This window comes from Lampris incognitus, chromosome 2 (genome assembly GCF_029633865.1).
Source record: "Lampris incognitus isolate fLamInc1 chromosome 2, fLamInc1.hap2, whole genome shotgun sequence".
Classification (NCBI taxonomy): Eukaryota; Metazoa; Chordata; class Actinopteri; order Lampriformes; family Lampridae; genus Lampris; species Lampris incognitus.
The window spans coordinates 130,361,178-130,376,845 of record NC_079212.1 but is presented as its reverse complement, the minus strand read 5'-3'; the positions used below and the strand labels follow the sequence as shown (position 1 = coordinate 130,376,845).

General features: G+C 41.8%; 1 protein-coding gene across 1 annotated transcript in view; it reads left to right on the top strand.

The window, feature by feature from the left end:
• Positions 1 to 12,677, top strand: part of LOC130107906 (ataxin-7) — a 54,182-nt gene extending 41,505 nt beyond the window's left edge. The window contains exons 5-12 of the mRNA XM_056274705.1: positions 1,023 to 1,305; positions 2,043 to 2,371; positions 5,198 to 5,280; positions 6,175 to 6,443; positions 7,681 to 7,873; positions 8,455 to 8,576; positions 8,850 to 10,002; positions 12,660 to 12,677. Coding sequence (XP_056130680.1) covers positions 1,023 to 1,305; positions 2,043 to 2,371; positions 5,198 to 5,280; positions 6,175 to 6,443; positions 7,681 to 7,873; positions 8,455 to 8,576; positions 8,850 to 10,002; positions 12,660 to 12,677 — 2,450 coding nt within the window. The remainder of the gene's footprint in view (positions 1 to 1,022; positions 1,306 to 2,042; positions 2,372 to 5,197; positions 5,281 to 6,174; positions 6,444 to 7,680; positions 7,874 to 8,454; positions 8,577 to 8,849; positions 10,003 to 12,659) is intronic.
• The last annotated feature ends 2,991 nt before the right edge of the window (positions 12,678 to 15,668 follow it).

Here is a 15,668-nt window from a genome sequence, read left to right as displayed (position 1 = left end):
TAAATGTGTCATTTTGGAACTTCCACCACCCCACTTACCTACTGACACACACACACACACACACACACACACACACACACACTTACATCACATCACACTTTTCCAGTTACGATCAGAGCAGCAACAGCAGTATCTGTCTATCAGTGTGACCCTCCCTTCACCCTGGAGGTCTTGTAACACTGCCCTATAGCAACTCTCAAGTAAAGGTTCGAGAATTTTGAATATTTTCTTGGGGAAGAAGAAAAAAAAAACATTGGTTGATTGCTATCTTAGAACAACATACTTCATTGATTTAATGTTTTCTAATTTACTGATGCTTTCTATTTAATCCAAAGTTTGCCAGATAAAATTTATCTTCAGAATCTGATAAGGAACAAAAATGTTTTTCCATTTTATTTTCATTTCCCTGGTTGACCGGCGCTTCCCTTGAATACCTGGAGCATACATAACTTAAATAATGTATTACCTGGAGAATACCTGAACATGAATACCTGGAGCATACATAACTTGAATAATGTAATACCTGGAGAATACCTGAAAAAGAATACCTGGAGAATACATAACTTAAATAATTTAATAAATGTTTGATTATGTTGCAAACAATAGTCTATGCAAACAGGAGGAGATGCAAAGTTTTGAATGGAAAATATTTGCCCTTGATGGCATATACTGCTTTCTTCTATTTTTGTTTATCCTTCAAAAGTTAAGGTCTTTTTAATCTTTCCCCAGATCACCCTTTCTTTTATCACTTCTTACTGTGGCTGTTCTACTCTTAAGTTAGACCGGAATTGAACTTATTGGCCTGTAAACTAGTGGTGTTTCAAGACGTGTTGGCGTGGATCAAAACTTGGTACTTGATACCTGCCTACTGCTGTTTTCAGGAGATTTTTATATTGCTGTGTTGGATTTTGTCTTGCTCTTAGCTGATGTTCCCAATTTTTTGTGGTGTTTTAGCCAAACTTTTAAAGCTGATCGCTGGATTGCCTCCTTATCACTGGGCTGGTTTTCTCTCATCTCCCCAGAGAGACGACACAGTTCGGCCAGCAAGCCAAACTCCACCTCGCCCTTCCCTCTGTCAGGCCGAAACCGAAGCAGTGGCAGTGGACTTGGTGCTGGGCCTGGAATGAGCTCTGGGTCTGGAGTTGGGACTGGAGCTATCCTTGGTCGACCTTCAACGACAGGCTCCAGCATTTCCTCTCCTTCCTCTACCAACCCCAAACTCCTCAAATCAGCCAAAGAGAAGCTGCCAGGCATTCAACGAAGGCAACACTTCCCTCCTTTCAGGGTGTTGCAGCAAGAAAAAATGTAAGTTTTGCTGAGCAAAATTTGTTAAGTTTTGGTCCTCCCTTTGCACACAAAACTGAGCTAAACCAACACAGTGGGGTCTTAATTCTTTCATTTACAGTAGTAAACAGTGTTTTTGAATAATCTGTGTGTTGCTCAAGTGTTTTGTAATGGAATTAAGCGACAAAGGGCTTAGGGTTTAAGACTGCTATGTGTCAGCAGCTTGTTTTTAGTTGTTCAAAGGATGCCTAAAGTGTTCCATCTTGGTCGCCCTGTGGAAATTCCAGTCATCAGAGATGACCGGTGACTGCAAAAGTTTAGCCTTGATGTGGGAAGCAACACTGATTTCAGTTTTATTACATTAGATTGATCAATTCTTGGCAGTGCCATTTGCAATGCCAGGTTAAAATTCACAAAGTACAGTTAAGTTATGCATAATAAAGATGAACAACACTCATCTAGGTTGAACTGTGCTAAAGCATTGTTGTTTAATTTTTTAACTCTCTCAAGCCTGATAAACCTTTGTTTCAAATCATCTACATTATACTTTATCCCTTAGTTAAATCCCCTCCCTCATAATCTTAGTCCCACATCTCCCACACCCTCACAAAGCTATGTAAGTTAGAGCCTTAAAACATTGTGGAGCAAGCTAGCATGTATGTTCCCATCAAAATTCTTCATCACTGAAAGATATGGTCAAGTTCGGTCAGGGAATATGTGTGTGTTTAAACCTACTTGTCTTTAACGTTCTTTTACAGCCTCACTCCAGCTGTCAAGGTGGAGAAGATGCACCTGAAGGTGGATCCGTCAGCCAAGCTAGCACAGGCCCCCTCTGCCCCTGTCTCCTCCTCATCTACTTTATCTTGTAGCACCACTGTGAGCTCCAACTCTGCGACCCTCACTACCACCTCCTCCTCCTCCTCATCAGCCCTCAAGCAAGGCCTTAACTGTCCCTCCATACCAAAGCCTCCCTTACTGGCCCCTGGTCAGATCCCCAATGGCAAGGGCCACCTCTCAGTCCTGTCTGACAAGAAGCAGGACAGCAGCAACGCCAGTAGCAGGCGTCACCTCTACAAGAGATTGTCAGGTTAGTCGGGGGATGGGGACATAATAGGAGACCAATGCAGAAGGTCCTACAGTTTGTGTTTACGTTTGTTGTTGTCAACTCTTAATTCATTAACACCTATTGCTTTCTCAACATCCCCTCTCCTTCACTCTCGCCTTCGCTCTCTTTTTCCCCACTTCTGGCTCTTTCTCTCTTTCACTAGTTCTTCGTCAAGTGTTAAGACTCTACATTGATTAGTTTTTTGGCTCAGTTGGTCATTTTTGTTGCATTTTGTTCCAAGGTAAATATTAATGTACACTACCGTTCAAAAGTTTGGGATCACCCAAACAATTTTGTGTTTTCCATGAAAAGTCACACTTATTCACCACCATATGTTGTGAAATGAATAGAAAATAGAGTCAAGACATTGACAAGGTTAGAAATAATGATTTGTATTTGAAATAAGATTTTTTTTAAATCAAACTTTGCTTTCGTCAAAGAATCCTCCATTTGCAGCAATTACAGCATTGCAGACCTTTGGCATTCTAGCTGTTAATTTGTTGAGGTAATCTGGAGAAATTGCACCCCACACTTCCAGAAGCAGCTCCCACAAGTTGGATTGGTTGGATGGGCACTTCTTGCGTACCATACGGTCAAGCTGCTCCCACAACAGCTCAATGGGGTTCAGATCTGGTGACTGCGCTGGCCACTCCATTACCGATAGAATACCAGCTGCCTGCTTCTGCTCTAAATAGTTCTTGCACAATTTGGAGGTGTGTTTAGGGTCATTGTCCTGTTGTAGGATGAAATTGGCTCCAATCAAGCGCTGTCCACTGGGTATGGCATGGCGTTGCAAAATGGAGTGATAGCCTTCCTTATTCAGAATCCCTTTTACCCTGTACAAATCTCCCACCTTACCAGCACCAAAGCAACCCCAGACCATCACATTACCTCCACCATGCTTAACAGATGGCGTCAGGCATTCTTCCAGCATCTTTTCATTTGTTCTGCGTCTCACAAACGTTCTTCTTTGTGATCCAAACACCTCAAACTTGGATTCATCCGTCCACAACACTTTTTTCCAGTCTTCCTCTGTCCAATGTCTGTGTTCTTTTGCCCATCTTAATCTTTTTCTTTTATTGGTCAGTCTCAGATATGGCTTTTTCTTTGCCACTCTGCCCTGAAGCCCAGAATCCCGCAGCCGCCTCTTCACTGTAGATGTTGACACTGGTGTTTTGCGGGTACTATTTAATGAAGATGCCAGTTGGGGACCTGTGAGGCGTCTGTTTCTCAAACTAGAGACTCTAATGTACTTATCTTCTTGCTCAGTTGTGCAACACGGCCTCCCACTTCTTTTTCTACTCTGGTTAGAGCCTGTTTGTGCTGTCCTCTGAAGGGAGTAGTACACACCGGTGTAGGAAATCTTCAATTTCTTAGCAATTTCTCGCATGGAATAGCCTTCATTTCTAAGAACAAGAATAGACTGTCGAGTTTCAGATGAAAGTTCTCTTTTTCTGGCCATTTTGAGCGTTTAATTGACCCCACAAATGTGATGCTCCAGAAACTCAATCTGCTCAAAGGAAGGTCAGTTTTGTAGCTTCTGTAACGAGCTAAACTGTTTTCAGATGTGTGAACATGATTGCACAAGGGTTTTCTAATCATCAATTAGCCTTCTGAGCCAATGAGCAAACACATTGTACCATTAGAACACTGGAGTGATAGTTGCTTGAAATGGGCCTCTATACACCTATGTAGATATTGCACCAAAAACCAGACATTTGCAGCTAGAATAGTCATTTACCACATTAGCAATGTATAGAGTGTATTTCTTTAAAGTTAAGACTAGTTTAAAGTTATCTTCATTGAAAAGTACAGTGCTTTTCCTTCAAAAATATGGACATTTCAATGTGATCCCAAACTTTTGAACGGTAGTGTATATTTAACCTTGTAATATGGAAACAGATAACTGAAACAAGATCAGTTATATTCATATTATAAAGAATCTCTGCATTCCATAAGAGTAGTTATGGATATGATTTTGATTGTGATATAGATAAGATAGGCAGCATGGCGGCCCAGTGGTTAGCGCTGTTGCCTCACAGCAAAAAGGTCATGGGTTTGAACCCCGGGGTTGTCCAACTTGGGGGTCATCTCAGGTCATTCTCTGTGTGGAGTTTGCATGTTCTCCCCATGTCTGCATGGGTTTCCTCCGGGGGCTCCGGTTTCTTCCCACGGTCCAAAGACATGTAGGTCAGGTGAATCGGCCATACTAAATTGTCCCTAGGTGAGAGCGTGTCGACCCTGTGATGGCCTGGCGACCTGTCCAGGGTGTTTCCCCACCTTCCGCCCAATGAATGCTGGGATAGGCTCCAGCGTCTCGCGACCCTAATTAGGATAAGCGGCTTGGAAAATGGAATGGAATATTATAAAGAGACACGTCTAGTAGGATAAAATAATCTGTATTTACTGGTATTTAAGTTGCTTAAAACTTAGGAAACACCAATTTTAACTTACAGACAAGATATCAAAATGTTTCAATAAGTTTGGCAGTAAAACCTCACCTTAACAGGTGGGTCTGTGTTTCCAGGAACAAGTGGTCGACTAATTGGTTAAGCCAAATATGACAAACATTGTGAAAAAAGGTCCACCTTAAAAATATATTGTTCAGATCAACCCACTTGTAAGTTTTTCATGATAGTATCCTGTGGTTACAAGATAAACCCCATTCTATTTTACCTATTCTTACCTTATATACCTTGTGTTTTTTTAGTTACCAGTCTCCTTTAAAGAGTTACAGATTTGCTTTAAGTCTCTATGAATAATTAGTTTCCTCCTCTTTTCTGTCCCCCCTGCCTCCTGTGCCCTCAGAACGTGAATTCAATCCAGATATCCACTGCGGTGTTGTGGATATGACCGCTCGAAAACCTTGCACAAGATCGCTAACATGCAAGGTACCCAATCCCTTTTCTTCATAATGTGCCAATAATAATATGCCGGTTGAGGGTTTTGCACTCTTACTGATGTAATTGTTTTAACAATATAGCACATGCTGAAAATTACATATTTGGTCCATATCGTCTTGGCAATGAAGACATTTAACTTTTTAGTCATATCCATGAATATATATGGGATCCTGCTTTGTATTCAGATCATGGATACCCAAAAAAGATTCATTGTTTAATCATATAAATTAAGCTTAAGGAGTGCAACAAGTTGTACTAGTACCGTTACCAAAAAGGTAATCTAAATTGTGCTCATTGTGAACATACTGCCCCTGAAATGGAGAACATGTCTTTTTTAACCATTAAGTTGTCGGGTCTGTTTCCCAGACACAGATTAAGCCCAGTCCTGGATTGTACTAGATTTTGAATGGAGATTCTCCCTACAACAGTCAGTTTAGTCCAGGACTAGGTTTAATCTGTGTCCAAGAAACCAGCCTTTACTGTTTTGTCTATTTACTGAAATGATTTCATATAGCTGGATTTTTATTTGGACTTGCATATCTCAAGCCCATCAGCCAAATGATTAGTGTATCTAATGCAATTCAAACAAGGAAAACATCAATTGAAAATCAGTCTCTTTTTTCTCTCAATTGGACCTCTCTAATCCAAGTAGGAATGTCCTTAAACCAAGTACCAAATTTCAAGACCCAGACTTGTCTAAAAGCGTGGCACTGGATCAAACCAGTTCCAGCAGCACTGACCTTTCAACTCTGACATCCTATGTAAGGAGGCAAGTTGGAAGGGATTTAGCTCACAGGAATCCTCGAACTATCAACATGATATGACATTGTATGATGTAAATGTACACCTTTTCCTCACACCTCCCTTACTCCCTGCCACCAGACACATTCCTTAAGCCAGCGGAGGGCGGTGCCAGGGCGCAGGAAGCGTTTTGACACATTGCTGGCTGAGCACAAGAGCAGAACTAGGGAGAGGGAGCTCAACCAACCCCACTCCCAGCAAACCCCCCCCCTCAGGGACCCCCACCCCTCCTCCCGCCTTGCAGCTGCCCATGATCCCCACCAGGTGGCCCATGGCAATGGGCCCGCTGTAGATGCCAGTAAGCCTTCATTACTTGGCAAGCCCAAACCTCACAACTCTGGTCTTCCACGGTATGTGTTTCCTGACAGTAGTATCCTTATCTAATATTTGTTCCCATCACAGAAAATGGTTATTTATGCAGGTGAGCTTTACAAATTTCTAAATTTAAAGGGGCTATTGAGTGCTTGACTGTTCAAGCAATGTGAATCACAACAACAACAAAAATAGTAGACAGGACTCTCACATTCAAATAGATGGGTAGAGGATACCCAGCATGTTTGCAGATATCTACCATTCTGGAAAGAGAGCAGTAAATAACGATTTACTTCAGTCACTACATATAGTTAGTTTCGGACTGTGAGTATGGGCCATATCTCTTTGAGGCTTACAGGATAGGGCTTCAGTCAATAACAAAAAGTAATTACAGGGAAAGAGAAGATGAATGCCAAATAATTAACCTTTTTATAATCAGTCAAATATGAAACCTATATCATTAAAAGCAGTTGTCTAATACAAAATCTCTTAAGTTCTCTTTTTAGGCGGTGGCAAGTTTGGATAATAGACTGACAGACCATGCTATATCTAATTTATCTATCATCGTGAAGCCTAATGAAATTATAGTATTTGTCAGGATGCAACATTATTACAATGGTTAAGAAGATGTTTCATCAGTTTATTGCCTGGATAGATTGGTCACGGGAGTTAAATGGAGTAGTATCAATGTACTAGACCTACTGTAAATGTCAAACAAACATCAAATATCATAGGATTACAACCGTACAATGTAAATAATATCACAGTTTGGCTAACGAAGAATATGCATCCTGGATAGATCAGGCACAGTATATTGAGAGGGTGGGTGGTATTGGACTTCTGACTCCTTGTTTCAAAAGTACATATAGCATGCTAACTTTAGCATATTTAGCTTGTGCATTTTTTTTTTATTATAAATTTGCTAGTAGAAAAAAACACACACAAAACAATCTGTCCAAACTCAGTTTTATGTGTGTGTGTGTGTGTGTGTGTATATATATAATTTTTTTTGGGAGGGGGGGTGAAAACAAAATTTGGATGGATTTGTTTTTTTAATCAACAAAATAAATTATATATTACAGTTTGGGTGGAATTTTTTTGTCCCCCCCCCCCCCTTTGGTTGACTTTCTGGGGTTCTATACAAGTGTTCTGGTGACCAAAAAAAATTTTTTTTTAAACGGCACGATTGATACACCCTGCTCTGTTGTATTTTATTCAGAAATGTGTGATATATCATTTACAGTTAAATATTTTAATACACTCTTTTTCAATTAGGCTAAATAGCAGTCACGGAGGTGGGGGTACCCCCGGAGACCTTGCAGTAGTCCATGAATCGCCACACCATCCCCCAGCTACTGTGGACGGCTTTTCACGACCCTCAAGTGATGAGGGCGAGAATGAAGAGCGGGAGGAGAACACTGACAAACTGGACTGTCACTATTCAGGTTATCACCCTCGACCGGCAGCTGTAAGTTACCTCCCTTACCACTGGTCTTAACATCAACCTAGCAAATATTTGTCTAATCTCATAGTTACTTTAGATGCCAGTTTTGGTGTCATCTTGTTGCTCAAGCTAATGCGTATTGTCAGCATAGATATTCAATTTATTTATCTTTCCTATGGATTTCTCTAATCTTTACTAATTTTTCAACCAGTTATTGTAATTACTGTTTTTCTTTTTTCACTTACAATGATTAGACCTTAATACCTGAGAGCTGTAATTGAAATTTAAGTGAACATTTTTGATGTTCTGTTGACAAAAACTAGTGTCTCTTAAATCTTTATTGGTCCTTTGGATGAGGCCACTTTGCGTGAATGTTTAGAAGTAAGTGATCAACCATTGCATTCCATGTACCTATTTGTTGGAGATCTGAAAAAGCTATATATTCTTCAAATCTTCTCTGATCTGAGCAAAACCTGGCCAGGCCCAGAATTATGTAGTGTTGAAAGTAATACACCAGCTGAGCTAACCTGCAAATCAGATGTTGGAGCCAAGAAAACATGTCACTTGGTTTTAAATGCTCTAGCTCCCTCACTGTCTGTTCCCAGTACTGTACCTTTGGAGGTCGACTGTTTGGGAGAGGCTGCTACTCATTTGACCGGCGTTGGGACCGGGTTCGATGTGTGCTGACTGCCATGATGGACAAGCATGTTAATTCTCAGATGTGGAAGTAAGTCTCTCAGAAAACATGCCAAGACTCTTAGCTTTTTGTAGTTAATCAGTGTAAGATATGTCAAAAGTCAAAATACATTTGCAAAATATTGAATTTGATTTTTGTCACACTGTGACTGCAAGGGGAACATAGGTGAAGTCTAGAGTCCTTTCGTCTAAGATAATCGTTATGGTCATTATGCTTAAATTGTGCTATCAGCAACATTTTTGACTGGTTGGGCAGCCATGAGTGAAACATCACCTTTAATTGCATTGTATATTGTTTTTGCAGGAAAATCCCTTTGGCCTTGGAGAACTCCTCGTCTTCTTCCTCCTCTGTTGCACCTGCCCACAGGACAAGCACAAACTCCCATAGTAGCACTCCTACTTCGGGCTTCCTCGGTCCCCATGTCACCATGCCCCAGCCTCCTTATAGCCAATCTTATGAGGGCAAGTCAGCGCTCTCCTATGGGACCACCTTAAATGCCCGTGGCTCCCCACAGGGTGGGGCCGAGCACCCGGCCTACAGCACCGCACAGGCCCGACAAGTGTCTTTGTCGCCGCAGATGCCTTCAGCCCACTCCTCTTCCTCCTCTGCTCCCTCCCTAGCCCCGGGCCGTGCGCTCAAGTCCCGTTCCTCCTCCTCCAGCAGCAGCAGCAGCACTACCAAGTCATCGTCTTTCAGGGCCAAGGAGAGCTCCTCTGGCTCCTCCATACCTGTCACCACCAACTCCACCAGTGGGGGCAGCAACAGCATGGCCAACAACAGTAGCAGCAGTAGCTTTAGCTTGGGGAAGAAGCGGAAGATCAGCTCTCTCCTGTCCTCGTCTTATGCTTCTTCAGAGTCCTCTTCTAATGCCAACTATTCCTCCTCCTCTTTCAAGAAGAACTGTGCAAATGTCGGCAGCTCAGGGAGCACCTACCACCATAGCTTGCTTGCCCCCTCTGCCTCTTCATTGTCCTCCTCACACAGTGGGGTCCACAGCGTGGGGCTGAACTGTGGCCCAACCGTGCGGACCAACTCCCTCAGCTTGAAGGCTGAGCCATCTGGGGCTTCAGCAGGTGGTTCCTCGGGGCCCTCAGCACGGGGCCCTCCCTCAGGCAGCCCTGCAGAGTCTATCAAGCGCATGAGTGTGGTAATGAACAGCAGTGACTCCACGCTCTCCCTTGGGCCCTTTGTCCACCATCAGTCCTCATCTGACCACCATGCTAGCTTCAGCCACCATGCCTCCGATGGGCGCCTAGAGAGCAAGAAGCGCAAAAGCTCCCCGGCCTCCAGTGGTATCAACAGCAGTGGTGGTGGTGGGGGATTAGGAGGAGGAGGAGGAGGAGGTCCAGGCAGGCCTAAGGTGGCCAAGTCACCGGCTATCAACAATATCCATGGGAAGCATGGGCGCAGTGTTCCAGGGACTCCAGGGCTACCTAACAACTCTCACTTACATCAGGTGGGTTTTAGTTCCTAAATATAAATGAATTAATGAATGCAATCATTCATTCTTAAAGCTGCAGTTGGTAACTCTGGAGAAAAGAACAAGAGAGAGAGATTTCGAGAGATTTTGAACACAAAAACCAACACCCCCTCCCTTCCTCAGGTAGCCCTTCCCCCAAACAAAACTCAGGCTCGTTCATGTGAACGCACATGAACAGTATTTTCTTTCAGTAAGAAAAAAAAAACCGGTATTTTTTTCAGTAAAAATGTCTTCGGTTTTTTTGCTTGAATATGCAGTTGTTGGCATTGGAGGAATTGGACATTTACTAGGAGTTGATTCCAACGCTGCCTGAGCTTCGTTGTCCACCATTATTATGGATTTCTCGTGAACGCTCAGGAAACTCAAGACAGCAACATGATTGACAAGAAGTAGGGACAGCCCCTCAACCTATCAGGGCGGAGAGGCCAGAGAGAGGCCCTGATTGGTCAAAGCTTACCACTTATATTACTGATAGCTGAAAGGGTATAATGGCATTTTTACCAAATAAAACACAAAAAAGTTACCAACTGCACCTTTAAAATCATCCTTCTAATTTGTCTCTCATCTTGTTATAACAAGATGGTGCCGCACATGGCAGGTGCTGTGCTCTCTGGTACTTTTTCTGTTTTTGTTTATTTGTTTAGTTTCCAACTCTCACTCTGATCACATTCAGCAGGGAAAAACTTTTAAACCTCTGACTTTTAAACCACTGGTCAAACTTTTTCGCCGTTTTTCATTGAACCGGGCACTTTTACCGAGCTTTTAGTTGGAGGAGCAGCAGCTCTGCATGGGTTTCGCCGGACGATGGGAGAGGCGAGCCAGAACGCTTGTTAAACTGTGACGGCAGGGATTTTGAATTGCGCTCCCATCAATCCACCTGGCAAATGTCTGCTCTCAGGCCAACAAAATGGACGAATTGCAGCTCCTCAACAGAACAAACACAGACTTTTCCAGATATGCCGCCCTGCGCTTTACCGAAAACTTGGCTTGGTGAAAATATGCTGGACACCAGATCCCATATGCTGCATTTCCAACTCCTCCGAGTGGACCATGAGACGGTGCTAACAGGGAAAAAATGGGGAGGTGGAATCCTGTTTCTATATAAATAAAGGTTGGTGCATAGATGTCACAGTGTTGAACCAATCATGCAGACCTCACTTAGAGACCATTTTCATTGACTGTCAACCATTTTATTCAACTTGTGAATTTTCCTCCTTTATTTTGGTTGGTGTTTAGATACCACTTCAGGTCTGGGTTAGTGAGGTGTTACAATACCTGGCTGACCAGATGATAAACATGGAGCACAAATATCCAGACTCCCTTCTCATTATCCTTGGGGATTTTAACAGTGCAAACCTCAGCCACAAACTACCAAAATACAGACAGCATGTTAAGTGTCCCACCAGGGACAAAAACACCCAAGATCATTGCTACACAATATTAAATGACACCTATCACTCTGTCCCCCGTGCAGCTTTGGGACTCTTTGATCACTGTCTGGTTCATCTTCTCCCAACGTACAGGCAGAAACTAAAATCTGCAAAGCCTGTGGTTAAAACTGTGAGGAGATGGACCAACAAGTCAAAACCGTAGCTTCAGGCCTGCTTTGACTGCACTGATTGGAGTGTTTTTGAGGCTGCATCTACAGACCTGGATGAACTTACTGACACTGTGACATCTTGCATCAGCTTTTGTGAGAACGTGTGTGCCCACCAAAACATTCTGCACCTTCAATAACAACAATCTTCAGGAATATACTCTATATATATATATTGTGGTGACCCACATCTATATAACGAGAGACATTCACCTAAGAGGACGGTGTACCTTTAAGGGAAGAGGCGAGGGGTCAGATAATCCACTTCCGCTTCCGGTTCTCAGTTCAGTGTCGTTGTCGAATGTATGTCATGCTGTCTCGTTGTTTTCTAACTCCACAATATAGTATATTCCTGAAGATTGTTGTGTTGTGTTGTTATTCTTAAGTACATTGAGAGCCACTAAACCGGAGTCAAATTCCTTGTATGTGTGCATACTTGGCCAAATTAGGATGATTCTGAGAAGTATTTGAAACCGATTGCAGTTTGACCTTAAAAAAATGAAATATCTTAAGATGTACTCTAAAACGAAACAAGGATCTTTTGAACCTGTAATCTTGACAATTTTTAACAGTGTAGATGTAACATGAGCTGTAAGCCAAAATTCTAGTGCACTTTTAACTCTGATTGGCAAAATGTCATTGCCATTTCATAGAGGGAGGTGATCCTAATAATGGATGTAGCTCAGTTTTCTTTCTTTTTAGCCTCAGTTATCAGGCTCTTTTTTTTTTTCAATTTGAAAATTAGCTTAGTGCTAGCTGTGAATCTTGGCACCTTCTTTTTAATGGGTCTCTTTTTGTATTCCCCAATACTCAAATCTCTTTATTTATGTTGGTACAAAAGATCTCAAAGCTGAATTTTAGCATGGTGAATTACTAAAGGAAATAATAGCAAATAACATGATTGGTATCCCTCTTCTTAACTAGAATTAGAACAGTTTGTTTTGACAAGGGCATTTCAATGTAAATTAGCATAACCGTATTGACAGATTACTTTTAACATCCTTTTTGACATTGATTCCCTCTCCCTCCTCCCCAGCCAAAGGCCCGTCCCTGACAGTGGTGTCCGGGTTCTGTGTATGGAACCGGCAGGTGGACTGGGAAGAGGAGGGAGCAGCTGCTCCAGACTGCATGAGGCCTTCCAAAAACAAATCCACGCTACACTCAGCTTCCCAGGATCCTCAGGGTGGAGATGATCTGGACAGCCCAGTGACGTCAGTGTAGTGATCGTTATACTACTTCTCCCAAAGCCATGTGTGCGTGCGTGCGTGTGTGTGTGTTTGGGAGGGGGATAGCAGGCATGCAGGGCCAGAAATCTTAATGAATAAGTAACAATGCCCCCACATCAGTGTTGTCCTTGGGTTCTGAAAGGTCTTCCTGTCTGGTTCAAGGAGATGGAGAAGTGGCAGCAGCCACAGATTTTTTTTTTTTTTTTTTTTACCTTCAGTGCAACATTCAGAGGGTTCAGGTTAAGGGCTGGCATATGCACTGCCACAAAAAGCCGCCATAATGCCAAGCAACTGGGAAGCTAAACGCCAATCTCATCTGTGAGTGACTGAGTGTGTGTGCATGTATAACTGTTTTTGTTTTTTATTTTTTTCCTTGTGTCAGAATTTGCAGGACTACTGGAAATCCCAATTTACTTAAACCCCCAGCGCCTAATCTCAGAGGCCTTGGCAGTAGAGTGCTGGAGGAGGAGCAAACTGTCAAGCTGCAACACTTAAAACAACACAGAATTGTGTTCTCTTTCATCAGTTCAACGCTTCTGTTTTTAGTGACATTTTTAGTAACCTCAGGTTACATAGAGTAGCCAGAGACAAGACAGTGGGGATGGATCTAGTCACATCTTTGTTACCCAGTATAATTATGCAAGTGTTACCTTTTTATGATTTCATACACTTTTTACACTGAACTACAGAATCTTTGCAGATTTGGTGAAGGTAATCAGCTGTGCATGCAGTTGTGAAAACAGATGCCTGATGCAGCCATTCAATTGAACCTTTTGTCAGAAGGATAGTTTGGTCCTGAATCATTGTGCAAGAAGATAGCCACAGTAGACCTCTCCCCCAACTGTGAACAGCACTAATTAACTATATGCTCCACAGGAAGGGCATAGTTGCCCACAAAGCTAGTCAAAGGCCGCTGTTGGCTTCACCAACATTTATTTTTACTAAAAGGTAGGCACCCTTACTCACAAACTGATAAGGATGCATTCATTCTATGTGGGTACATAACAGCTGCATAGGTGCAAACATTATTTTTGCATTTTGCTATCTGATACTTTGAGGCAGTCATTTGCCGTTCAGTGTATATCCATTCAGCTGTTTGAAATTTGCGAAGGTGTGTCTGGAATGCCTTTTCTTCTACACAGGGAATCAAGAATGGTATGCCTTGATTGAAACAAATATATGCACCCCACCTGTCTTGTGTCAGCAAGATTGTCCATTGCATTTGTAACCACTACCCCAGCTTTGGCTGTTAATGTTAAAGTGAGATATGGAACCCTTATGTTGACGTAGGAGCAAAGATTTGTCACAACAGAATGGATAGCCAGACATACTTGTTTTTTGATAATTGAAGAGTTCAGTCTTTAGTTGGGGGGGGGGTGTTTTTCTCTCTATTGGATGAGATTCATGGAGATGGCTTCGCAGGGAACGTTAATACTTTTTGGTGACACCTGTTGATTCGTTGAACCTCCACTGATGTCTGATGTCAAAGTGCGAAGCAGAGGGGACAAGTTTATTTTGTATCTTCAGCATTTTTTCCTTGTAGCCTATGTATCAAACAAGTATTGAAGTATCCCTATTTGAGAATACATATTTTGTTAATGAATTGTACATATTGAAATATGTATTTTTGCACAGGCATTTTCGTACACATGAATTTTTGGTACAATTGAAAAGTCCTTATTTATTTAGTTAACAAGATGACAAGTCGAAGTACTTGATTATTTGAAGTGGTTCACTGCCAAGTCTATAATAATGCAATACGCCTATAAGTAGAAGCTGAAGCATCTCATGAATCATGTACTGGGATCCTTTAAGGAAAAATTGAAATGTTGCCCCTGTAGCATGTGTCTGTATGACAGAGGATACCTTTATTAACTGTTCAAGGTCTCACTCTTGTGCTTTTACAATACTATATAGGTTGCCTATGAATCAACAAAATGCTTAAAAAAATGTTTTATGAACCTGTGATTCTAAAATGCAAGCTTGATGCTTTGCTGGATGTCCAATCAATGTCCCTGCATTCTTAAATCATACACTTTGTAGATAGAAGACCTCAAACACATTTCATGATGGAAACACTCATTTCCTTCTTCAAGTTAGAGGGACTGGAGCAATCATTATTGCAATGAAGAGGATCACTTCCTCCTGTCCAACTGCTTGCCTCTTTGCCAAACAAGTAATTTGAATCACAGCTTTTAAAGGAAATAGTTTGCAGCTTTTTAGGAAATAAGAAAGTGCCTGAATTTGTTTCACTCAGACTGTTTGAGGACAGTGGTTATTTTATTTTATTTTTTTTGAGGGGGGGGTTACTTTACTTGAATGTTCAGTTAAGGAGCTTGCTTATAGAATCTGCCTATGAACCCTAAATGAGCTTGTCAGCTGCCCAGTATGAAACACTTAGCCTTTTTTTTTTTTGTCCAGATTTTCCATTCGAGACGTAATGACTTTCTTTAAGCCTGAGTGTGCAGCTCAAGCCCCTCTGGCTTACTAGGATTAGTGTGTAAAATGTTCAATCAAGTGTTTTGTTTACCCTTCAACTCCACTGACATATTTGAACCTTGTTTCCAGTAGATGGAAACCTAGCAATTACATTTTTATCAGTAATCAAGCATCAAAGACTTGGAATGTGAAGGTGGGAGAACACAGCTTGCTTCTGAGAGGAAATGAAGCCCACCATTCATACAATGTAAAAGTGTGTATAGTTTTTTTTTTTTTACATTATCAATCATTTTGATCAGCTGGACTTTTGTGTTGGCTGCTATGTAATTCATGAACAAAAACAATAGGTTAGAATTACTTAATATTTAAAGAAAAAAGAT